The 24,286-nt window shown below is 39.1% G+C and overlaps 2 protein-coding genes across 8 annotated transcripts in view; one reads left to right on the top strand and one right to left on the bottom strand.

The window, feature by feature from the left end:
• NAPEPLD (N-acyl phosphatidylethanolamine phospholipase D) overlaps positions 1–14,245 on the top strand; it is a 21,834-nt gene extending 7,589 nt beyond the window's left edge. For all 5 annotated transcript variants that reach the window (XM_051805084.1, XM_051805086.1, XM_051805088.1 and 2 more), the window contains 4 exons: positions 3,825–4,134; positions 10,002–10,648; positions 11,701–11,815; positions 13,098–14,245. In XM_051805084.1, the coding sequence (XP_051661044.1) occupies positions 3,825–4,134; positions 10,002–10,648; positions 11,701–11,815; positions 13,098–13,226 (1,201 nt within the window). In that variant the 3' untranslated portion in view covers positions 13,227–14,245. The remainder of the gene's footprint in view (positions 1–3,824; positions 4,135–10,001; positions 10,649–11,700; positions 11,816–13,097) is intronic.
• ARMC10 (armadillo repeat containing 10) lies at positions 13,994–24,286 on the bottom strand. Of its 3 annotated transcripts, none has more exons than XM_051805097.1 (6): positions 23,653–23,797; positions 22,138–22,283; positions 20,848–20,982; positions 19,365–19,541; positions 18,264–18,335; positions 13,994–17,060 (listed from the first exon to the last, which is right to left on the bottom strand). In XM_051805097.1, the coding sequence occupies exons 1-6, from the start codon at positions 23,780–23,782 to the stop codon at positions 16,806–16,808; spliced, it is 915 nt and encodes a 304-aa protein (XP_051661057.1). In that variant the 5' UTR covers positions 23,783–23,797; the 3' UTR covers positions 13,994–16,805. The 3 variants fall into 3 exon arrangements, 2 of the variants coding, with proteins under 2 accessions (XP_051661057.1, XP_051661058.1); XM_051805098.1 differs by having other exon boundaries at positions 23,642–23,718; XR_007907386.1 differs by lacking the exons at positions 13,994–17,060; positions 18,264–18,335 and adding an exon at positions 19,765–19,958 and having other exon boundaries at positions 19,411–19,541; positions 23,653–24,286.

Here is a 24,286-nt window from a genome sequence, read left to right as displayed (position 1 = left end):
TTTTCAGTTCTATCAGTTATATCAGAAATGCTGAAGTAACCATTTTACCCCAGACCTGTTGTCCTAAGCGCTATATCCTGTTTTCAGGTGTAAGCTGGTTTAGTGGGGCATGAGACATGGGTTTTCCATGCCATGTCCTGCCTGATCTACAACTTCTCTTTTGCTTTGTGGATTACCAGGGGTGCCTTGGTGTTTGGAAAACATAACTGGAAAACCAGTTATGTGAGCTCTGCATTTTGATTCATGTTTGGCTTCGTCCGATTCATCAGCCTGTGGTGCTGTTCATGTCTAGAAAATCTTCTGGCCTTGTGGATTTGGCATGACTAAGGGTCTCCTTTAGGAGTTTGTATGTCTTGGTCCATTTTCTTTTCTGAATTCAGTTGAAAGAGCAAAGAATCTCTAAGCACAGAGAGGGTGGTGGCCTTGTGTCTTGCCTGAGCCCCTCTTACAAATGATGTCAATCCACTTGCCCTTGGTTGGGGGTAAGTCACCTCATCCTGAAGGATGGGCTCCGTTTGTTAGGAAAGCAGTTTAATGCCTTTAAGTAGAACAGGAGTTTTTCTTTCTTTTTAAAAGTATGGAAAATAGAAGATTTCTTGAAGAACTTTGTGTAACAAGAAATATTCACCAAGGATGTGACCTCTTCCCTCTGTCCCTCCCAAGTGAACGCGATTCTATTCTAGTTTGATTTTGTTGTTTCTACAGCTCATAATTTTTGCTGCCATTCAAGTTCTTGAATTAGTTTCTCAAGTGCCAAACTATTATTTTGGGGGGAGGAGAATTTAGGAAAGCTGGCAGAAAAATCATTTCTGATTACATATTTTCTAATATTTAAAATATACCTGCCAGATCTCCTTATCTGTAGAGGCTTCTTTTTGCAGAAGTGTAAGAGTCTCCTTGGACTAAGAGTTGGTTGAGTTTTATTTTAAGCTAATGACTTCTGGTTTTCAAGAAATTATCATCTATGTTTTTTTTAATAAGAAAACGTAGATTTCTTTTACTGTATGTCATGAATATTCTAGGATATATTTTACCAGTTTAAACTAAACAGAAATGAACTGGCAAGATTGATACTTCAAAGGAATCTACAGTTCATCAGGGATACTTCTAGTTAATTGTTTGTAAATGTGTCCCTTTCTTATACATGTAAAAGTTTTAAAGTATTCTGTGAGCACTGAGGTCTTTTATCCCTCGAGTGGCTTATGGAATACTAATGAAAGTAATGTATGTGCATCATGTGGAAAATATGTTGGCAGACACATAGATACCTGCAGAGCCTTAAATGCTTTGGCATTGTCTTTGTTTAATCAGCATGGTTGATCCCTGCTTCCCCTAGAGGTTTATACTTTCAGAATAAGATCAAAGGTTTATATGAAAATTTAAGCAAAAGTAGAATTCACTTATTTTAGAGATAAATGAATAGATAAACAGAAGCTTAAAAATAAAACCTTAGGCACTCCGGTCTCTAATATAAAATGTCTTGTAGCAACAATAATTACAGTAGTTATATATATTTAAAAAATCAGACATCTGAGATGTTAACAGATGAATTTCCTGGAATTAAGTACCTACATGATTAAACTTCTGTGATTTGTTTTCATGATGCTTTCTGGAAGAGTGGATGTTTTATGCTATGTCTGCATGCTTTGCTAAATTAATAAGCTGACTTGGCATTGAGAATGTTCTTTGAGGAATGCCAAACAAAATACCCAAACCCAACCCTCTTTAGTTAATGTAACAGTTAAAATATCCATTAGAATTTTTTGAGGTATTCTGTCTGCCTTTTTGTGGCACTGATTCTTTCTAATACGATTTATATCTGATTAAAATGCTATAGAGCAAGTTGAGTGTCACTTTCATTGGAGGCTTATTCCAGTAAATGTTTAGTGGAATAGAGGAAAAAAAGCCTTAAACTGTAAACAGTTACATTTAAATTATGATGCAGATGTGGTATCTTAATGCTATATAGAAAATACATAAATGGAGTAGTTTCAGTAAAACTACAGGGAAACTGGAGTACAAAGCAATTACGTAAAACACGATTATGACCAGGGGTATCAAAAATTCTGTCAGCAGTGTTTTCTGAATGTTGTTCGTGCTTCTTTATCAGAAGTGAATTTTGATGTGTTAATATTTTATCTCTGCTGTATGGTGAAATAATAGTAATTTTGTTAAGAAAATTTCACTGTATTTATCAATTGCCATATCTTTTCAACTGCAGCTGTACTCAGTGTTGCAGTTGAGTTGCTGCTGAAGTAGCGGGAACAGACTGCATTTGAATTGGAGCATCACCAGTAAATGCATTTGGGTTCAGTTTGGTAACGCTTCTTACGTGTGTGGAATATCTTAGCTGAAAGGTTGTAGTGAACAATATATTTCATTTTCCTTGTAATTACGAGCTTGTGGAGGGCACAGTGAGTTATGTGATTCCTGAGAAAACTGTGGGCTTTAATTCTGTTCTCTGACAATGTTGTTTGAGTGGACTGGCTTTGATACATCAGCCCAGTGCTTCTGAGTATACAGCTGCCGTTTGAGTATCTGAATTAGTGAAAATGTAGATAGACTAAAACATGTGGTGGAGAGCTTTCCACAGGACAAACATCACAATTTTTTATTAAAAATTATTCCTGCACCGCAGCCGTAAATCGTGCTGTCTCTTCAACTACTGGTCGTCTTCTAGTTTTTACCAGGTAGAGTTTGTAAGTACTGGAAAGCTGTGCACTCTTTAAAACAGCAACTGTTTTTTGGTTTTGTTTGTTTGTTTTATTGTTTTGTTTGGTTGAGTTTTGTGGGGGTTTTGTTTGGTTTTTTTTTTTTTTTTTTTTAAGGCTGTCAGAGCAGTGTATTTACTTTCCACATTTCAGTTGAAAGTAAATAGAGAAATTGAAGCATTTAGTTTCAACTGACTTACTTCAGCAACTTTTAAAATAAGATAGGGATATTTGTTTTTTCTACCTTGGATACAATGAGATTATATTCCTAAACTCTGCAACACTTAAGTGCAGTTTGGAATAAGAGATTCTGACTACTGAGTTCACAGTTTTCTAAGGAATGTGCCAGAATTGTGACTTCACAGAAATAAGCTTTTCTCAGTTATTTTCTTAAAATTTTTTATATTTCACGATGGAATTAAGAATAAACATTGCAGCCCTGATTTGAGATGTTTCAATTTCCCGTGGCCTTTCACCAGTCAGTTCAGTTAAATGTGTATCAGAATTGTGTTTGAAATTGTTACATTTACCTACAATAAGCTTTTCCTTTGTTTTAGACAAAATAAGAAATAGTGCCAAATATCTTTTGTGCTCTGACTTTCCTGCATGTATGTGTCTCTTGTTGGTATAAGTAAAGTGTTGGTAATGCTACATGAGGCTGCTGCTCTTACTACAAAATAAAGCCACTATATTGGCAAATCCCAAGGTACTGTATAGTTCCAGTGTCTCCTGGACAGACTTGCAGGATCGTATTACATCAGGCACTGAATGTCATAAGTTTCAGTAGGAATTACTATTCTTCCAAAATGTAAATTAAGGAACCCTTCCCCCTCCCTTTTGCAGTTGGAGATAATAGTGTTAGTATCTGAAGCTGTGCATTCCAGGGAGTAAAATTCAGCCTGAACTACAAAGAGATCTCATGTCTGCTTGCCACAGCATGTTTTTGAAGGCTTCTGTGTAATAGTGACTGTTTTAAAGGCATATTTTGTTGATTAAAAAAATAGAGTAGATCATAAAACGAGAGGTTTGTTTCTAATGTGTGTGAGAACACTCAGTCTTACGAATGTTGATGCTAGTCCAAGAAAATATTGATTAATTAAAAATTTATTTTAGTTCTTCTGAAAAAGATATGGATAAGAACACAGATGAAGAGCAGCCTTCAACTGCGTGTAACCAGTACCCTAAAGAAGCAGTGAAGAAACGTCAGAACTCAGGCCGTGGTTCCGGGAGCAGTGATTCTTCCAGGACCTTCAGGAAAAGCTTCAGGCTGGACTACAGGTTAGAAGAGGATGTAACTAAATCAAAGAGAGGCAAAGATGGGAGATTTGCCAACCCATGGCCAACGTGGAAATCGCCAACCTTGCCGAATGTTTTGAAATGGTCCCTCATGGAAAAAAATAACAGCAATGTGCCAGGCTCAGAGGTAAATACTTGCATGTTTTCTTTTCATGATTTTGGCTGCTTTTACCTCTGCTCTAATCAATAAAATAGAACAGTTAGGCATCTTTTGGAGGTTTTTCTAAATTTTACTTTTCTGATTTTATTATCACTTCATTATTTTCAAAAGATGGGTTAATACTTTCTACCTCTTTAATTTTTGTCTCCTTTCTGTTAGTTCCGCTGCCTTTGATTTATCCAGCTCAGTTTATATTTCTAAAAACAACAAAAAAGGCCTCCTAGCTCAGTCATAAACCATAGTTACGGCCTTTCCTTTTTAATAGGTGTTGCCTTAGGAAGCATAACATGATCCTTGTTGCATGAAATAGCTGTGGCATATCTAATTTTAAAAGTTTTGCCTTTTTATTCCAGACTGCCATTTAATACATACATTACACCTTTTTCATGAAAATTTAATAAATAGTTACTGTCACTTACCTATGAAAGTGTTGGCAAATCTCTGTTTTTTCTGTTTCAGTACACCAGGAGAAAAAATTGCATATGTTAAAACTAACCTTAGGAAATATTTGTACTGAAACACTTAAAGTACACTGCCAGTTTACTGTGAAACATCGTTATTTGTTCTTGGTGTGTTGCTTTTGTCAGATATTGTGTATAAAGAAGGAGACAGGAGAAGCGACCTCTGAGAGAAGCTTCTTTTCCATGAAGAGTAATGGATACTGGAAAGCCATGGTTCTCTTTGTGGCCACAGGAAGTCTGAAGATGACTACAGTTTTGACAGGATTACTTCTTAGTGTGTTTCTGATGTGTTGGCTGCACTTCAGAAAAGCTGTGCTGAAAGGTGCACAACCAGAGACAGCATTTGTTAACAGGCAGATGTTAATGCTTTTAAGAAGGTATGCGTAGGCTATAAATCTCAGTCAGTATTTAGTAAAGAGCTTTCAGTTTTATCTTATGTGAGTTACCTGTGAAGGAAGGAATTCAATCAGTTTTATGGACAGAAAAGCTGTGTTACTCATTAGCACACGATGGTCAGAGGTTTGGGGATGTCTTTAAGGATATGTGGCATGGAACATATTTAAGGAAGAAATAATCTTGGCTGTTATTGTTCTATAATAATAATAACAACAAATAATTTGACTTCAGAAACAAGCACAGCAAACCTGTGTCGGTCCTGGGATCCCTTCAGCACTTTACTTTTTTAAAATCTGATGATCTGCACCTTGTAATGGTGAGAGCAGTTCCTCAGTGTGTACAGCTTTCTAGAGAGTGCCAACAACTTTTACATAAAATTCACACCTTGACATTCTCAGTTGCATTGACCTCTGCCCTACTTGATAGGTGTACAAGGCTTCGTGTCTTCCCAGCACCAGCCAGAAACCTGGTTTGTGACTGACATCCCCAGAAGGCAAAGCTGAGGGTGTACTATGGAGTGCAGGACACACAGCACTCTGATGGCACTGGAGAACTGCAGCACTTCCCTTTAATTTACAGTTTGTCCTTACAATAAAGGATGATCACAAAGAAATCTGCAAAGCACCAGTTGAAAAACTGTCTCTGACCCACATGAGATTAATTTTGGACTAATTTTATTGTTTGCATATGACAATTTTTAATTAAGTCCCTGCTATTATTCAAGAGCTCAGTAAATCAGAAATAGGAAGATCCCTTGATAGGGATCAATGAAATGCACTTCTGGAGTCCTCAGCCATTTTGATGCTTGTTCCAACCAGTTTTGTTCCACACCTAAATCAGCCTGTAAAGCACATCTGAGCTTGTTTGAAATTCAAACTAAGGGCTCCAAACTTTATTTAGCACTGCTAGATGGTATGTCCTTCGAGCAGACTCCTGCTTCAGTTTCCACGTTGAGTTCCTATGCTGTGCAGGTTCAGTTTATCTGTACCAAGTAGTTTGCATATGTAAAAAAAAAAAGCATATTATCCAGGATATATACTTGTACTTCACTGTGGAAAAGCTATATATATTATAATCATGCCTTCAGAACGAGCCTGTATCATTATCCAGAATGCATAGACTTCTTGTATTTTCATTACAGGTTTTATTAATAACTTTGTTCAGTGCTATTGGAGGTTCTTTAATTATTAGTTGTTGGATCAACAATTTAGATTGTTCTCATTTCTGCAAAAATCCCGTGGTATTCCAGTATGCACTAAGCACCAAAAATCCTAAGCTAATCAGCTAGTCTTACCAAAGCCTGTCATGTGTTTCTTCTTGCTTTGCATTAGGAAGGAAAGAAGAACGTGGGAGGGGGAAGGGACACAGCAAGAAGAGTTTCTGTATTACTTCAGTGATGAAGATAAGACAGTATTAAGCACACTTTGCTTCTGTCGGTAGCTGATTTGACATTAATGCCATGTTTCAAAGATCTGTTATAATTCTCCTAGTATTGCTATGTTTCTGGTTAGTCTGACATAAAACAAAGTGAACTATAGCAGGTTAAAAGTTCCCTAAGATTCTGTATTTTATTCATTATGTTGTTTTATCTTGTTGGGTAAGTTTTAAGAATTTCATGTGAAGTATACTGATAATAGGACTTGTGTTTTAGTATGAAATCTTATGAGATGAGTAACGAGTCCTTATTGCTTTAAAAGGTGATTTTAGTGCACTTTTGTAAAATACCAAAAAACCCCCAAACAACCCCAAACACAAGCCCCATGCACTGAGAATTAAGTTTTTTGGCTATTTCCTGGTGTGATTTACTATGGTAGCTCAACAACCTGCCTGATTTTTGATCTCATCCTCTGAGGAATCACTGATTTGGAACAGAGGCCTGGAAAGCACAAGCTCTGTATGAGATCTGCAAGTTACACTGCCTTTGTGTTCTTGGTTTGTCTTAAACTTTTGTTCACAGAATTTCATGTGGATAGGCCAAGAAAGCAGTCATTCGAACTGTGTTCCTCTCTATTTATCAATCTTCCTGTCTGTGTGACCTTTATAAATGCCTTTTATAGCAATTAGTTCTACCTTTAATGAACCATTTGAAATACTTAATAGCATCAATCCTAGTGACATCCCTGTAAAGCCTTTATTGATAGAGATGTTCTGGGTGCCTACCCTAGCAGGTAGTTAATAGTGCAGGGGTGTTGTGGTTTTACCCCAGTAGGCAGCCAGGCCCCAGTCAGCTGCTCACTTACACCCCCCCACACCACTTGCACCCCAGAGGAATTGGAAGGGCAAAAATGAAAGAACTTGTGGGTTGAGATAAAGACAGTTTAATAGGTAAAGCAAAAACTGCATGTACAAACCAAGTAAGAAATTAATTCACTTCCCATGGGCAGGCAGGTGTTCAGCCATCCCCAGGAAATCAGGGCTGTGTCCCATGTAACAGTTAGTTGTGAAGACAAATGCCATCAGTCTGAATGTCCCCCTCACTCCTTCTTCCCCCAGATTTTATTGCTGAGTGCAATGTCCTATGGTCTGGGATATCTCTCTGAGCTGGGGTCAGTTGTCCCTTCCAGCTTCTTGTGCACCCCCAGTCAACTGGCTTTGCTGCTGTGTAAACGCTGTTCAGCAATAGTAAAACATCAGTCTGCTCTCAACACTGTTTTCAGCACAAATCCAAAACATAGCACCAAAGGAGATACTGGAAGAAAATTAACTCTATCCCAGTCAAAACTAGTACAATATGTTTGAGTCCTAGTTAAGAACTAACTGTTCGTGTCTGCTAATTGGCCAGTTCTTCATCCATGTAGTATTGTTTATTAATATTCAATGATGCTAATTTTAAAAACTAATTTGTCTCAAATGTCAGCAAAAATAAGGTGAATTAATTTAGTTCTCAGAAAATAGTCTAACTCTAAAACCTGCTAAGTAAAAAGAATATTTTCCATAAAAATGTACTTACTGACCTAAATTGCATTATGACGATTAATTACTAAATTCCGCATCTGAGTTTAATTTCTTTGATATATTCTGATTTGTTGGCTTAACCCCATTTAATTAGTTGGTTTTTCCGAATTTCCATTTTTGAGTATTGTGTTAGTTTTGTGCATCTTCCACTTTTTTTTTTTAAATTGAAGTGTCACAATATAACACTCTCTGTGGTTCAAATTTCTGTGGCCAGTGTCAGTCCCATGCGCTTAGAATGAAATAGAGATAAGAAAGTGATGCTTCTTTCTTGGAGAAGCAGCCATTTATCTCAGTCTAAGCCCACTACTTTTCTTGTATGATTTAGTGGTTGTATTGTACTAACCTTCTGTTCAGCTTTAGAGAAGGTTATGTATTTCTCATTCCTGTAGACAGTAATGAAACTTTTTCAGTAGACATGTCTCGTCCATTAGCTCTCAGAAAAAGCAATTTCATGAATATTTTATTATTTATAGTAGAATTGCAGGGGAGTGGAGATGTGTGTGCTTTGTTTTTCCCAACATATGCCTTTCAAATCAATAAAATATTGTGGAGAAAGTAACTCCCCTGAAGGTGTCAAGACTGTTTTAGCAAGGCAACTCCTGGAGTCCTAAACTGTCACAGCATCAGCTGGACTTTTAAGAGAGCACAAGGTCAACTCTGTCTAAACTCACTGATAGTGCTAATCTGTGCTAGGCTTAGAGCATAAGAGCAGCAACCATCACAGGGAGAACTTGACTAGGAACCAGAAGTGCTGGGACATCTGTGATTACCAGGGAAAGGAGTGTCAGCAGTCTGTAGAAGCTGCCTAACACACAAAAATTCTTCTAAAGCAACATGAGGAGTTCAGAACTGTTTGGGAGGAGAGCCATAGCCACATTGTGGGCAAGCTGGAGATGGTCAGAAACTCTGAGAAGACTTTAGGGTTTTTAATAGGAAAACTATTGTTATTACACATAAAACTTATGCATAAACATCTCAACCAAACTGCAGGGAAGAGAGTAACTCTGTTTCAGAATGAGAGAATGGGTGGTGGTTGGGCAATGGCTTTCAATAGGTGATGTACAGCCATGGCCTCCTTTGTGCCAACTTGAGGCTACACACAGAGCCAAATCTGAGCCAACTGAGATGAAAGCTGTCTATTTTTCTCCTCTGCATTAGTGTTCAGCCAGATCAGTTCTCTGACCTGTCAGACTTGAGTGGAGACTGCATAATTGTTCATGCTGGAACAAGAGAGGAGAATGTTACACAGGAGAATGGATTTAGGCTGATTTCAAGTCAGTCACTGGGCTGCATCCTGAACATGCAGGGAGATCAGTATAGTGATTTATTCAGTAATAATTAAACTTTAATTACTTTAAAGGCTTCTGTAAACCATCAGAAGCAGCATAGCTAAGTATCTCAAGGTTTTCCTTAAAAATGATTTTGTGTTTTATGAATGTCCATTGAATTATTGGCAGCATGGGAAGATGGAATTGTAAAAGGTGACATTAGCCAGGTGAGGTTAATCTCCATGTGCTGCTACTGGACCTAATGGGGAGAGAGAGAGGGTCTGATAAAGGCTAACAGAGCTTTTGTGGAGTGCTGTTGGGAACATGGCATTCTCTTTCATCTGTGACTTATTTGTGCTAGGACTTGGAGGATGCATCATTTAGTTGCACAAGCTAAACTTCAGCATTTGTTAAGACACTGTGTTTATATTGCAAAGCCCTTCTCAGGATGCTGTTAGTGCCTTGCAGTGCTTTCACCGCAGTGTTCTCAGACTCTCTCAGTAGGTCTGATAGGATATTCTTTCTCAACAGAGAAGTGTAAATGTTGCAAAAACCTAAAATGAAATTAGGAGGCAGTAGCTGGGAAAATGGCCATTAAAAAGGCATCTATTTTGTGCTGCAGTTCTCTGATTGCATAAAAACATAATCAAAGTACAAGTCTTGACTGTATTGATTTGTGCCTTGTATGCAGTTTTTGTTCCGTGGCCAAGCACACTGTGAAATTTCTCACGCATATTGTGCTCTTTTTTGCTAGGAACTCGATAAAGAGCTTCCAGTGTTGGAACCTTACTTTGTTCAAAAGCCAGAACTTGCTGGGAAGACAGGAGCTGGTATGCGAGTCACATGGCTGGGACATGCCACACTTATGGTGGAAATGGACGAACTTGTGCTTCTTACTGACCCAATCTTCAGCCAGCGAGCATCCCCCAGCCAGCTGGTGGGTCCCAAGCGCTTCCGAAGGCCTCCGTGCACAGTGGCACAGCTCCCCAAAATAGATGCAGTGTTGATCAGCCACACCCACTACGATCACTTGGACTACAACACTGTGACGAGTCTGAACGAACGCTTTGGGAGCGAGCTGCGCTGGTTCGTGCCACTGGGGCTCCTGCAGTGGATGCAGAGATGTGGCTGTGAGAATGTCATTGAACTGGACTGGTGGGAAGAGAACTGTGTCCCTGGTCACGACGCCGTGACTTTTGTCTTCACCCCTTCGCAACACTGGTGCAAAAGGACTGTGAGAGATGATAACAAGGTTCTCTGGGGCAGCTGGTCTGTCTTGGGTCCTTGGAATAGGTTTTTCTTTGCAGGAGATACCGGATATTGTTTAGCTTTTGAACAGATAGGTAAAAGGTTTGGACCTTTCGATCTTGCAGCCATCCCCATTGGAGCTTATGAGCCAAGGTATGAAAATCAAAGTTTGATCAAAATATGTAAATGAAATTATTTACTGATGGCAAAAAATACACTCAGAAGTTAAAACTGTAGGTGTGCTTTATTAAGAATATACAATTGAATATAGAGGCAAAAGAAGAAAATTGCTGAGGCCAAGGGATGTTGCTGAATGAAAAAAAAGAAAAAAGCAGGGAATTAGAAGATGGAACTGAAATGTCCAGGATGCCTGTCTGTGTATGTATGATGTGTTTGGAGAGTTTTTCCTTCCATGTTAAGCACAGCCGGGATGAATTGGCAGTCTTTCTTCCATGAAAGATGTTGAGTAAAAATCTGGAATTGCTCTGTGATTTTTTTTTTTTTTCTCCCAAAACAGCATAGTTTAATCCAGCCCATTCAGATGCATGCCATTTGCTGCATTTTTCTCTTGCTTCAGGCTTTATGCTGGTTTTGCAACTTATCTGGAGATAGAGATGACTCACTTATAATGTGTGAAAGATCTGTTTGTTTAGGCATTTCTATCCTACTTATGATGGGTTATCTAAACTTCTAGATGATAGTGCTCTTATAATGCTGGAAGGGAAATGTGTATGGGCTGGGAAAGGAAGATAAGACTGAATAGAAAGGTAAAAATCTGGTATCTTTCAAGAAGTGCCAGGTTCTCCCTTCTCCCTTACCACCATTCCCTTGAGCTATTTCTGAAGCACACACTCCTTGGTGTGCGCTGCTAGCATGACATTTTTTCAGGGATGGATTTAAATTTTTGGCCTTAATGCCTCAAGGCACCAGTAATATGTCCTTATACTATTGGAAACACAGGTAAGAAAAAACCCTTTGAAAAGAGTGCAATACATGAACAGCTGTTTCATGGGCATGTTGGTATATGTTAGTTTCTTGCTTCTGAGTGTTCTGTATGTTGTTGAGGTCTACATGCTCATGATTTTTTTGATTAGGTGACTATATATATTTTTTTTTTCTCTTTGCAACTTACCCAATGACAGTAAAGAAGAAATCTTGCCCTTGATTAGGTGACACAAAAAAAATGTTACTTTCTGTTTTGGTAGGTGGTTTATGAAATACCAGCATGTGGATCCTGAAGAAGCAGTAAGAATCCATATTGATGTTCAAGCAAAGAAGTCAGTAGCAATTCATTGGGGGACCTTTGCTTTAGCAAATGAGGTAAATTGCAACACTATTACGTGAGTTCAGATTTTCAAGTACTACATGGTGATTAGTGAAGCTTTGCTTGTGCAATTAAACCTACATATCTGTAAACGTAAACTTCAGTTGTGACCTTTGTAAGAGTGACAAGTTGTTACTCCATATACTGTTGTTCAAAACAATGCTTAGCTTTTCATAACTAATTACATAAAATACTTCCACTGTTAAGAAAGTACAGAGTTATTGAAACAAATGTGGAGGATTTCTGATATCCAAAAGCTGAGGAACATAATAGGCAGGGACACATATACAGTAATAAAAGCAGACTCAGCAGTGCATCACTTGGAGATAGTAAGAACTTCATGCCTGTGGGTCAGTATGGTATTTATAATCATACCTGTCTAGTAAATAAATTGAATAGTATTTTTAATAGTTGATTCAGAGTTAAATATCAGCAAGAATATGAAAAATTGAATTACCGAGTTACTGATTTTTTTTTTAATTTTTTTTTTTTTTATTATTCCCTCCTTCCCCTCTTTAAGTCCACAGTTCTAATAAGAAGGTTACCCAGGTACTTTCACAGCAACTAAAAATGCAGTGAGTGGGAAGTATCTACTTCTGCTTTGATACTGTCTGGTAGCCGTTTTTCAACTTTGTCCTTGTATCAGTTACACCTCTTTATCTTCTGATTCCTTCCTGATACTGCGATCACCTGAGGTGTCATATGTTCTGTCCCTTCCAGCTCCCTGTGCACCTCCTCCCTGGCAGAGCAAAAAGTTGCCAGGCAGGGAACCTAGCGAGGACGCTTGGACACAACCTTTCCTGTCCACAGTGTTTCCAATAAACCGTGTCACTAGTGCCCACGGTACAAATGTTACTGTGTCTTTAGAAGCGCAAAAAGTAGGTGATTTCTCCCTGATGGTGCCTTTTCTGAAATGTAGCAAATACAACGCGGTAACTTGAGGGGGCCGCAGTGGCAGCACCCAAGAGTTCAGACAGGACCGCTGACCCCTTGGGTTTACTGAGCGAGAGAAAGCGCCAGCTGCTGGCCGGACAGCGCTTCCTCCAAGGGATCTGTTAGTACACTGAAGGCGACCGAACTGTGGAGGACAGGCTGTGCCTTGCTAGTTACTCTGCAGCTATAAATCAGCGTTCTTAGCATTTAAAAACTTAAAATGAACCCAAACGTTTTGACAAATATCCTCATCCTCCTTCCCCCCCCCATTTTTAAAGCAGGGATTTCTGCCCCCAAAATGTTGCAGTGGTATCTTTTCCCTCATATTATTCTCATTTTTTCCAGTATTACTTAGATCCTCCGGTTAAACTGAATGAAGCTCTTGAAAGATACGGCTTGAAAAAAGATGACTTCTTCCTCTTAAACCATGGAGAATCACGGGACCTGGGTACAAATGACACGTTTGAAAACTGAAACCGTAGCAGTTCCTTGTAAGCCCAGTTTGATCTGAACTACCAATTAACAGTACAAATACTAATATGATGTATTTACACAGTGCATTTTTTAGATTGAATTGGATTTCTAGGTGCCAGGTTTTAGAACTAAAACTTGCATACCAATTTCATGGTAAGTTTTTCAGTCTCAGCACTAAAGCTTGCATACCAATTTCATGACAAATTTACTAGTTATGTAATTTATAAATTTTGAGAGATCATCTAAAACTGGTTAATATAAAAGGTGTGGTCTGGGATTAACTTGCAGTTTCAACTCTGATGTATACCACTGATAAAAATTTTTACACTCTTCATTTTACCTGCAACAGCAATAATAACCTCAGCACAGGACATATTCTTAGGATTAATGGCTGACTTGAATTAATCATTGTTAGACTGTCATCTCCCACTTGTTAGTCTTCAGGTTCTGCCCTGTACCTTGATAGCTTCACTGTATGTTTTGTGGGGTGGAGTCTTCCATTACAGCTGTGTTGTTAAAGCACAAGCACAGTACAACTGTTTTACTGAGTGCTTCTTCATTTTCATATATCGATGAACCACAAAAACTGAATTTTACAGTGATCAAAGAAATGTGCCTTTTAAAGAGAGAGAGAATTTAATATTGCACCATGGATGTGTAAAACTAACTGCTGGCCAGAGTTATCTGCACACTTTCATTGTTTGGTCGATGTTTTAAGTTAGGTCGAACGTGTCAAATGAAGCGCATGAAACGGAACAATCCCTTAATGGCGCTTGTCTTTGCATTGACTCAGCCTTTTTCTAAGTTGTTTTTTTTTTCTTTTTAAGTGAAAAGTCTGAAGCAAGGGCTGTGATATTTTTTCTTATAGCTTCCCTATAATTTTAAAGTTGAATGAGAGATTACAACATTGTTCAATATTATAAAACTTGGCTAAATGTGTCTGTATCAAATTGCCGTGCTAATTTACAGAATTAAATCCTACTGTTGCCAATAAAAAGGGTTGTTATTCTCCTTCATAATTCATTGGCAAATTGGTTTTTGTTTATGATTTGTTTTGGTCTATGGGATATGTTTATTGGTTGGGTGGTTTTTTTTTATCTCTTGCTGTGCATTACATTTTATTTTCATATTCCATGAAGATAAAACCAATTTTTAAAGAAGACACATTATTTGAAGACATGAACTTCTGGCAACTAATTAAAATCAGCTAATGAGATTTCATGCTATGAACAACCTGAAGTAATCTTTTAACTGTAGACAGTTATCTCTTTTAGGACTTCCCAATATAAATATTTTAAGTCTTATAGATCTTCATATCAACAAAGAACAGCAAAAGGAGGCAAAGATGAGTTAGTTCATGCTGAGGAAGGGTTCTGGAATAGAGATTACACTTATATGTAGGAAAAAGCAGCTTATTTGCTTTGGTGGGGTTCATCTTTGACAAACATGAAGATTTCTTTATTTAAAAAGGTAATTCTAGTGTCATGTAGATGTATTCACCAGAATTTGTTCAAAAAGGGGTTTAAAGCTACTCTGTTGTTCAGTGTTGATTCTGGGAGGGTATTTCAGATGAAGTCTCTATTGAGCCTTTTATTTACACAACAGCTTCAATTACAATTTGAGTCATATAATGCATATTACATGTTCATAATTTTGTGGAGGACACCGAGCTGCAGGAATTTTCGAGTTCTTTGGAGGACAAGGTTAAAATTAAGGCTGGTTTTGTTGTAGGTTGGGTTTTTTTCCTGTTTGCAAAATCATCAATAGATTATTCTGGAAAATTACGTACTTTAGAAAGAGTGAAACTAAAATATAACATACCCAGATAAGCAGCAACATAGAGAAATACTGACTTACATGGATCAGAGACATGTTTTGTTTTGAATCTATTAATTCACAACATTTTTAGGTAGAATGGTGTCTGTTATGTTTTGCTTGGTGTTGATAAGATTCCATCCAGGGTGTGGGGTAGGGAATAAAAAAATTAGACATCCTTCATGAAGGCACTTTGGAGAGTCTTGCATGATTTTAGAACATCTCAACAGCATTGTTCTATGAAGAAAGCGTTTAAAAATAGGTCTTTCTAGACCAGAAAAAGACAACTGAGAAAACACTGTAACAACTTTTCGTGTATTTTTAGAAAATGTCACTTGTTTCTGTCAGCTGTCAAAGCAAAGGATAAAAGGTCAACTCTACCAAAAAGATATTTAAAAAACTTCTTTTTAGGTTGGAGAACATGAAAAGGGACATCTAGATATCTCTGTTGCTCAGCTAAAGTAAACATATATATCAGCTATACCTAGAACAGTCTAGTCTTAAGGTCTCATCAGGAGAGGAGAGTGGGATTGGTAAATTCTTAGTGTCTGGCCTAGCTTTTATTTTTCTTTGTTAAATTCAGCAGCAGAACACATTAAGTCTACAAAAAGTGGCAAAACATGAAGTGATTGTAATGTAACTTGCTTATTAAAAACTGTACAGTGTTTTAGGAGCAGTGGGAAGGAGAAAGGGAAGTTCACTGTCAATGCAGCAATTGTCAAAGTTCTGACTGGGAATCATGCCAACTTCTATTTCTGCCTTGACTGTATTCCTGGTGAGTTAAAACTACCTATGTGGGTAAATTAGATACATGTAGCTTTACCCCTGTATTGATCAGGGCATACATATGTTGCAGTTTCAAGGTCATCTTTTTCTTGCAGTTTTAGCAAAGTCACCTTCTGAAAATAACATCTATTGCATTACAGAAAGAGAAGATAGGAATGTTTTATTAAGAGCAGAGTGGGTATATTAAGTTAGAAAGATGAAGCACCTGGTAACAGTTTAGGTGATACAGTTCTCTTAAAAATGGTACAAAGTGGAAAACCGATGCTTTTTTTACTTTCTCTATAATACAAGTGTTAGGAAGTTTTTTAGCAGTCTGGTTTGAGAAGTCTTTTCCAGTATGTTTTCTGTTCATCAATGAAACTCCATTCAAGTGATGTTTGTATGTATTCCACTTCATTTTGAATTAATGCTCAATTGATGACTTAAACTTTATGGAGGCTAATTCAGCAGAAGCACTTATTCCAATGATGTTCCAGTTGCAGAAAAAAAGGAGTAAAGTTCTCCAAGGAAAGCAGGCTCAAGGGCTGCTACAGAATAGGAAGCTTTTGTAAAAATGTGTATGATACTGCTCTCATAGACTTTTTTATAAAGATGAGAATACTAAATTGCAGTTGCAGATAATGTTTGACTCTTAATAAAATATTTTTAAAAATATGCCTGCTTTCCTTAAAGTGACGATTTTAAAGCAAAATAAAATCCTTCCAATTTTTGTTCAAGTGTAGAAACTTTGCACAGTTGTGGTTAACTGCACTGTAGTTAATTAAGCTATTGCTTTTCTCTTGCTTGTAAAAAAAAAATCTGTTATGCTCTCTATATTAAATACTCTTTTGCACTAACTGATTTGTGCCTAGTAATATGGTAGTATTCAGGGTTTATTTGTCATTGTTGTTTTATTGTTTGCTTGTTGCAGGTTTTTTTAGCATAGCATTCCCAAGATTAAATATTTTCATCAGGTCAGTCTGTTTTAAGAAAACAACACTATTGTGTTAATATTCTCACAACTTGTTCTTTCACTTCTGTATCTGGGTGATGCAGCAAAAATGCCAGTTTCTGAGCAAATGGGGCAGAGTCCCTGCAGAGTGTAAAGAAAATTGAGTCTTCACTGTATTGGTCCTCAGTTATGGTGCCATCTTCATTGTTCATGTTCTTTTTCAAGTTTGCTGCAAACGCCAGGGCTCTGAGCAGAATATCTCTGTTTATAGAGTTGTCAAAAAGTAATAGCAATGATGGCACCTAGGACATTCAAGAAATATTCCATACTTAATCACCAGCAGTAAGTACATGTAACCAAATCTAACTTTAGAAAATGAAAAAAAAATTTGCACCTAAACCAGAAACTGTATGAAATCTCAGAACTTTGCATGTTGTGAAAGCACATCAGAAACTTGCACAGTATGCACATACTTCCTCTTTAGAAAAGACTGGCTTGTGCATCAACATCCTAATAAATACTTTGTATTTTCAATCTCCAAAATGTGGCTGGCTGGAAAATTCCCATTTGGAAGAGAGGGTCTGCTTTCCTTCTCAGTAATGTTGATTTTGCTCTCTGCACTGATCTGAATATTTTTATGTTAGCACTTCTGATAAATGAGAAGAGGATGCACTTTTAACAGAACTGAATAGATCTTGTTTGGATAATGAAAAGACAGTACTATCTAGACTAGCTCTGTTGATGGCAGATAGCTCACAAATAAAGGCCACTACATGTTTTAAGAAAGTTACTTTGGGGAAGAGGATGCAGCATCATTCCAACTCTGACTCTTTTGTTTTGGTGTGAGGGAATGAAACTGAAACAAACCTGTGTGCCAAGGCCAGCACAGCAAATGTCCCAAAGTTCTCCATGAAGATGTAAGTAGATGCACAGGGAAATTTCACTTAGAGACAATAACTTTATGACTGCATTTGAGTAAAGGGGTGGGGATTTCAGTGGAATTTGGTTGGTTTTGGTACAGTATATTGGCTGTAGAAACACCTATTGAGAAGGATCATTTACACTACTGGTTCTATTTGATGTCTGCTCCTGGTCTTCAATCTATATACTGACTGTGTGCCTGGAAATGAGGTTTTGGGTTCCTTATACATATTACAAACTGAAGTTCTTGGTACTACCCCTTTAGTGGAAAGGCTTCTGCATGTTATCATTGATTATCAGGAATGGTACACCAGAAGTCCAACCCACTGTCTCCAAGGCTGTAGGGCCCTGTGCCTGTCTCTCTGCAAGTACTGCATCTGTATTCCATTACCCTCTGGAAGAAAGGCAGCCTGGGAAAGAATGTGCACTTCTAACTACTGCTTTTAACCAAGTACTGCCTAGAATTTTACTCTGGAATTGCATATATATTTCTAATACATTAAAATTCTTCTAGTGCATGCACATATCTAAACAGGTGCACGTGTATATATTCTAAAAATAAAATGAAGCAGCAAGAACCTTACTTGAGCTCTGAGAAGATGTCTTGTTATGGCTGGGTTTGCAGATAAGTTCACAAGTACTTTCAAAACTTGAATCTGAAATGAGGAACATACAAGTTCATTACAAGCTCCAAAACAGTAAGTACAGCAGTAATAGGCATCAATAATGTCAGTGTTGACTTGTATAGGAAAAGGTAGAATGGTTCAACTAACACCTTGAGTTGTGCACTTCTTTGATATAGGGGAAAACCGAGGTATAGACCTGTTGGAAGCAAATTCAGTTTGACTTTAACATCAAAATAAGGCAAGATCTATAGACAACTCCCAGTAGGCAAACTGCAGAATATTTTTAAAATACAGAGAGGATGGTTAAGTGCTATATTTAAAATGATAAGAAGCATATACAAATGTACCTTTGTACTTTCTTGGACCTTGTGACACTAGTCTTTAAACACTGGGGGAAGGCCAAGTTCCTTATTGTACTTCAGTAAAATAGGTGTGCTACGTTTAGTGGATATCTGTTTCGGAAAACTGGTTTTGATCTGAGAGAGCAACCACGTACACTGATGGTACCATAACATCTTGAATAAATGCTGTTTGGTCCCTGACTGAAGCTCTTGTTTCAATATTACAGTAATTCACAAGTAAGCACAATTTCCCACTGCAGTCACGAGGGTTGCAAGAGGTGTAATAGGCATAAGGCAACAGAAGTCCATAACTTAGGATCACTGCTCAGCATGTTTCCGTAGAGATTCATGCATCAGTGAACCCTTTCACATGCAGATTCTCTTTGCTCTGTGGTGCAGTAGCAATGTTGAGAGCAGGAGAGAATTCTGGAGTTGTTATAGCAAAGGCACAGGACACCCTGCATCCTGCACTGCTTTAGCAGAGCTCAAGCCCAATGGTTCCACTACCAAGGTTCCCTTCCCCCCCCCTTTTTGAATTTATATTGTGGAAGTAATACAGATCCATATTTTAGTGCACAAAATCTGTATCTGCTATCATTCATGAATATTTGGTTTTGGTTTTCCTTAGCACAGTCTCGACTCTTTTACAAAAACAATAAAAAAGGAGGCAAGTAAAGCAGCTTCATAAATGGCTCGTAACAATAACACCTCTCAGTACCTGTGTCCTTTCAGTTCCTTCTGAAAGCAAATGAAGAAAGCATGGAATTGAGTTTATCATCTCTTGATGGTAGTCATTGGTAACAGACATATTTGTCAACAGCCTGAGTCCAGCTAGCTGCAGATCAGAGTTGAGGGGAGCTGACTCAACGATCCTACAAACTTGTGTAATATACACCTGGGGAAAAGGGGAAGGAGATGCAGAAAAGACAGTTTTTGATACAAGCATATTTTCTGTTCACAAATAGTATCTGTGGCCTACCTACAGTTGCATAAATACCTCCTGAACTTTGCTGGCTGAATATATAGCATGGTGAAGGATCTTATAAACAAGTAGTTTTTAGGTTTAAATACATTCAAACATTCTGTTGGCACGACAGAAGCAGACAGAGCCCACTAACCTTTCTGAAGCATAAATTGCTCTGAAAACCTAAATTGCTTTCACTCCATCTCAGAAGTGGCACAGTTGCTTTAAGGAGTTATTTAAAGAAAATCACTTATAGCGACTAATATCTTCAATGTTGAGAACAAGCTAAGGACAAGCCTTGGAATGAAATCCTTTCTTCCAATCATGTGGCTCATTTACTGGAGCACTCTGTAGGAACAGTGATGATAACTGACATTAACAACTATTTTTACTAAATTTTCTCTTGGATGACAATATACAATAAATCTCGGAGTCCTAACTAAGAAAAAAGTTACTTTGCCTTTACCAAAGGAGTTATTTTCTACCTATACAAATATTGGCAAGCACTATGTCTGTAAAATGTATGTAATATAAGTTGTCCATTGCTAAAGATCCTGCAAACTACCACATACAATCATGCTGCCTTTTTATCAAGCTACTGAAAAAAAAAAAGAAAGTCTTCAAATCTGCCTCAGCTCTCTGCCTGGACACTTCTTGATCTATTGATTAATCTGATAATGACAAAAAGTAGGGTTTTTTCTTGATGCTTAGTCCCTTTATTTCCACGGCATCCACTATATTTACAAGTGGAACTTGGCATTCATGTATACACACTGTTCTTTAAAGATGAAAATATCACCTGAAAAATTGGTCTCACACAAACCCAGGGGCTCAATTACTGTTTTCTTCTCCCTTGCCTGAGTCTTGCCAAGTTCAGTCTGCAATCCATTGTATTAAACAACCACTGCTGCTGTTCTTGGGATGTTTGGAAATCATCTTGCCTCACATAATTCCACTATAAATTTAGCAGCACAATCTCTGTTTAATAACATTTGGTGAAAGCTGAACACGAGCTGCCTAGTTTCCTGTCTTTTAAAATAAAAGTAAGTGCCAGTGAAGGAATTAATTTCAAAGTTATCTTTTCACTCTTGGGATGCACAGATCATCCAATCTGCTGACTCGTATGCCTCTCATCAAAACATTTTGGCATTCTGGCTTGTCTTTAACAAACATGCTGAAAGTCCTGTACTATCTCCTGTGCCTTGGTTACTTTGTTTTTTCCTTTTAAGAAACTTACCTGTATCTTTTCCTGATTTTTAATATTCATACTCAAATTATTAAGTGCATTTAGTGCTTTTTCTTTAACTTTGGGAACGCAGTCAGAGAGCATCCCTCCAATAACAGAAAGGCCATCCAAACTTCGGATTAAATCCTGAAATATAAAAGATATTTAATACAGTTTTTAAAACTTTAAATTAAATGCTGAAGGCTTTTCTCAAAGTTTCCATTTTAACAAAAATTATATGTGTGAATGAAGACTTCCAGAACAGACTGGTGGTCTGTTTAAAGAGAGGCAGTTGGCAGATACTGTTTTATTGCCTCCCCTGAAATTAAGAATGGTCCTGCTTAGGGACAAAGTATTATTTGATGTTACTAGACAATGGCACAATGCCTTTACTTTTAAAATCTGGCCTGCAAAGCACACTTAAAGCATTTTAAATTATAAAGAATCAAAGAAAGTTATTGCATAATGACTTTATAGAACAGCTGAGCCAGGTCACAGTACCTAAAAGTCTTGACTGAACAGAACAGAATTTCAAGATGCAGCTTCATATTATGATAGAAGTTCTGAAACTTTTTCATTTCCATTACACTTGATTTGATTACTGTTTTAATCTTTCTCACTTAGACTCTAACTGTCACTGAAAAAAAATATACTGTTTTCAAGAAAATGAAGAATGGGCCAATGGGCCTTGGGCTTCAGTTACAATCTGTTCTATCAGATTTATATTAAGAAAACAGTTTTGAGAAGCCAAAAGAAACAGCTGTCATAAGTACCATACAAAATAAAAAAAATAAGAGTGGGACCTTGGAGGTTAAACTTCTACAAAGACATGAAAATCTGCATCCAGCTCAAAGTTTTTCTGCATCCTATGTCCAATTGATTGGAAGATACCTGGATAGTTGGAAAATTACTAATATATAAACAGCATAAAACTTTGTGAGAATAAAAAATTAGTTTATCTCAGTAAATTGCAGATGTGAAACTGAAAGCAGTTAACCTCCAATTCAACCCTTTCACTAACATTACATAACTGTAAGCAAAAAAAAAAGTATATTTACAGCACTTTCAAATGGAGAACTCTGTAAGGACTTTAGGTTGTCCAAACATTACGCTTTGATGAATTCTGTGAAGCCGGTAAATTATATTATTTGGGCTAGCAGAAATTAAGGCATAGACATAAAATGGATTTTAGAGCACAAGCTATCGTAGCTTTCTGTCCTGTGTCACTTCAGCAAAACAGCACCTCTCATCTGCCAGTCTGGCTGGCATTGGACATGTTGTTTTCTACAGAACAATACTTACTTGATTTACAGAGAAGGCAGCACTGTTGCTGAGAGTAATTAAAGCTTGCTCTTGAATTAATGGATCATCTGTGGCCTGGAGCAAATGAATCAGTTTCTGTAGAGCATCTGCATCCATGCCATGGGTTGACACTGGAGGACTGCTGTCTGTCAGTGTTCAAAAATTAAATACTTGATACCAAGTTTGAGACATTTCACTTAGTTACCCTTAGTGTCTTTTACAAAGCTGAAATTTAGCTCTCAGTTGCAGGACACATTTTTCTAGGTTTGATTGTACCCAAGCAGAATGTCATGGTAAAAAGACTGTGTTTTACAACAGCAAGCTTTCCATCCTTTTTCACTGAGTCCTCTAATTACCTCTTTTCAAAGTAGAGAATAAAAGGAGCGCACAATTAGAGCCTGAGGTACGTTACTCTCTGGTTAATGAACAGCAAACCTCCCATTAAAAATTATTAGGAATATTCACCAAACATTTTGGGGTTTTGTTTTCCTAGCGGCTTATGAAATGAAATGTGGAAATCTGTCTGGGCTCTGTAGGAAAACAAAACTTCTGATTTGCAGACTACTACTTCAAGAAATTATAATAATGACAATTTTGCTAGTACCCTGAGGTCCTTCGACAAAGTAACAGCCGCAATGTTAAGAATACTGCTGGTCATGGCATCACTTAAACAACTGAGGAAGGCTGTTTCTGAGTCAGGAAGATGTTATGGAGCACCTGGCTTTCATAAAAAGGTGACACAAATGCCATCAAAGGCCATTTTCACCCAGTAGGAGGCAGAACTATTTAGCTAAGCTGAAGAGCCTGGAGACCCGATCTATGACTGCTGGACTAGTCATAGCTGGCTTGAGATGTCTCCTGAGAAGCTAACCGGTCCTTCAAATTCCACCTGCTGCCACCATCTCACCAGGCAAACACCACAGTATTCTTTGGGGGTTTTAAAAAAAAAAAAGGTCAAAGTTAATGATGATAATCCAAGAGCTCACTTCAAAAACAAGATCGGTTTTCAGCCTCATCCTCGTCTAAACACTTTAACTTTGAATTACAGGGGGAACACAAATAACTTTAATAACATAAGAGCAAATCAGCCCATTAAGTAAATACAGTGATCAGACGCACGCTTTAGGGGACTTGAAAAAAAACCCAAACAAACCAAAAAACCAACCAAACAAAAACCAACACAAATTAGACTTTTCTAAAAATAAGCTACGCTCCAGAGTCCTCCGGAGCGCCGCACTGCTGTCGGAGGGCCGGCGAGCAGCGCTGAGGCACCGCCTCCCGCAGGGCGCGGATCCGCCCCGAGCAGCGGCCGCGGGCTGGGAACTCCCCGGACCCGCGGAGCCTCCGCCGCCCTCACCGCACACCGCGGGGGTGGGGGGGGACAGCCTGCCCTGCCCTGCCCTGCCCCGCCCTGCCCTGCCCCTCACCTGCCCCTGCCCTGCCCCTCACCTGCCCCTGCCCTGCCCCTCACCTGCCCCTCACCTGCCCCTGCCCTGCCCCTCACCTGCCCCTCACCTGCCGGCGGCCCCCGCACGGCCCCCGCCCGCCGCCCGCCCGCCGTCAGCCGCCACAGGCAGTAGCAGGCGCCGGCCCCGAGCAGCGCGGCCGCCGCCGCCCTCAGCGCCGCTCCCCGCGGCTCCCCCATCGCCCTGGCCGCGGCTGCGCCGGCCGCGGAAGACACCGCCCCATCCGGCGCCGCTCGGCCGGCGATGTGCCCCGGATCTGCCCTTCTCTTCCCCCGGGCGGCCGGGGGGATGCTGAGCCGGCAGCTCCGCGTGCGGGCTGCGGGGGAGGCTCGGCCCTCACAACGCTGCGATGCAGTTTTTGTTCCAGAGGAAGGAATCGCCCGCGCCCCCAGGCCGGCCCGAGGCAAGGGCGGTCCTGCGCCATGGCAGCCCCCGCGGGGGTACATCGTCCCCAGAGGTGGGGCAGTCAGCGCCCTCCGCCGCCTCTGGACCCCACCACCCGCTGGTTGTCCAGCCTGGTCCCCCATGGAGCCGGTGGGACCACAAACTCCCCCGGTAGCATCCGTGGGAGGGAGGCGCCCGCCCCGCCGTCCCCATGGAAGGTCCCCTTGGCCCCTCAGCAGAGTCCTCGTTGTTCCCCTCAGCGCTGGCCAGGGCACCTCACACCCCTTATCACCGCCCTC

The sequence above is a fragment of the Manacus candei genome, unplaced genomic scaffold (genome assembly GCF_025592945.1).
Source record: "Manacus candei isolate 608988 ecotype Guabito, Panama unplaced genomic scaffold, ASM2559294v1 h1tg000063l, whole genome shotgun sequence".
Classification (NCBI taxonomy): domain Eukaryota; kingdom Metazoa; phylum Chordata; class Aves; order Passeriformes; family Pipridae; genus Manacus; species Manacus candei.
Note: the sequence above shows the minus strand (reverse complement) of the source record. Positions and strands in the feature narration are given on the sequence as shown.

Excerpts from the sequence above, each read along its gene's own strand:
- ARMC10 (XM_051805097.1), bottom strand. The coding sequence starts at position 23,782 with ATGGGGGAGCCGCGGGGAGCGGCGCTGAGGGCGGCGGCGGCCGCGCTG. Across the intron at positions 18,336-19,364 it reads AAGGAACTGAAAGGACACAG|ATTCAAGTTTTGAAAGTACT; the intron begins GTACTGAGAGGT and ends TCCTCATTTCAG. Across the intron at positions 17,061-18,263 it reads GACATCTTCTCAGAGCTCAA|GTGCCATCATTGCTATTACT; the intron begins GTAAGGTTCTTG and ends TGAATGTCCTAG.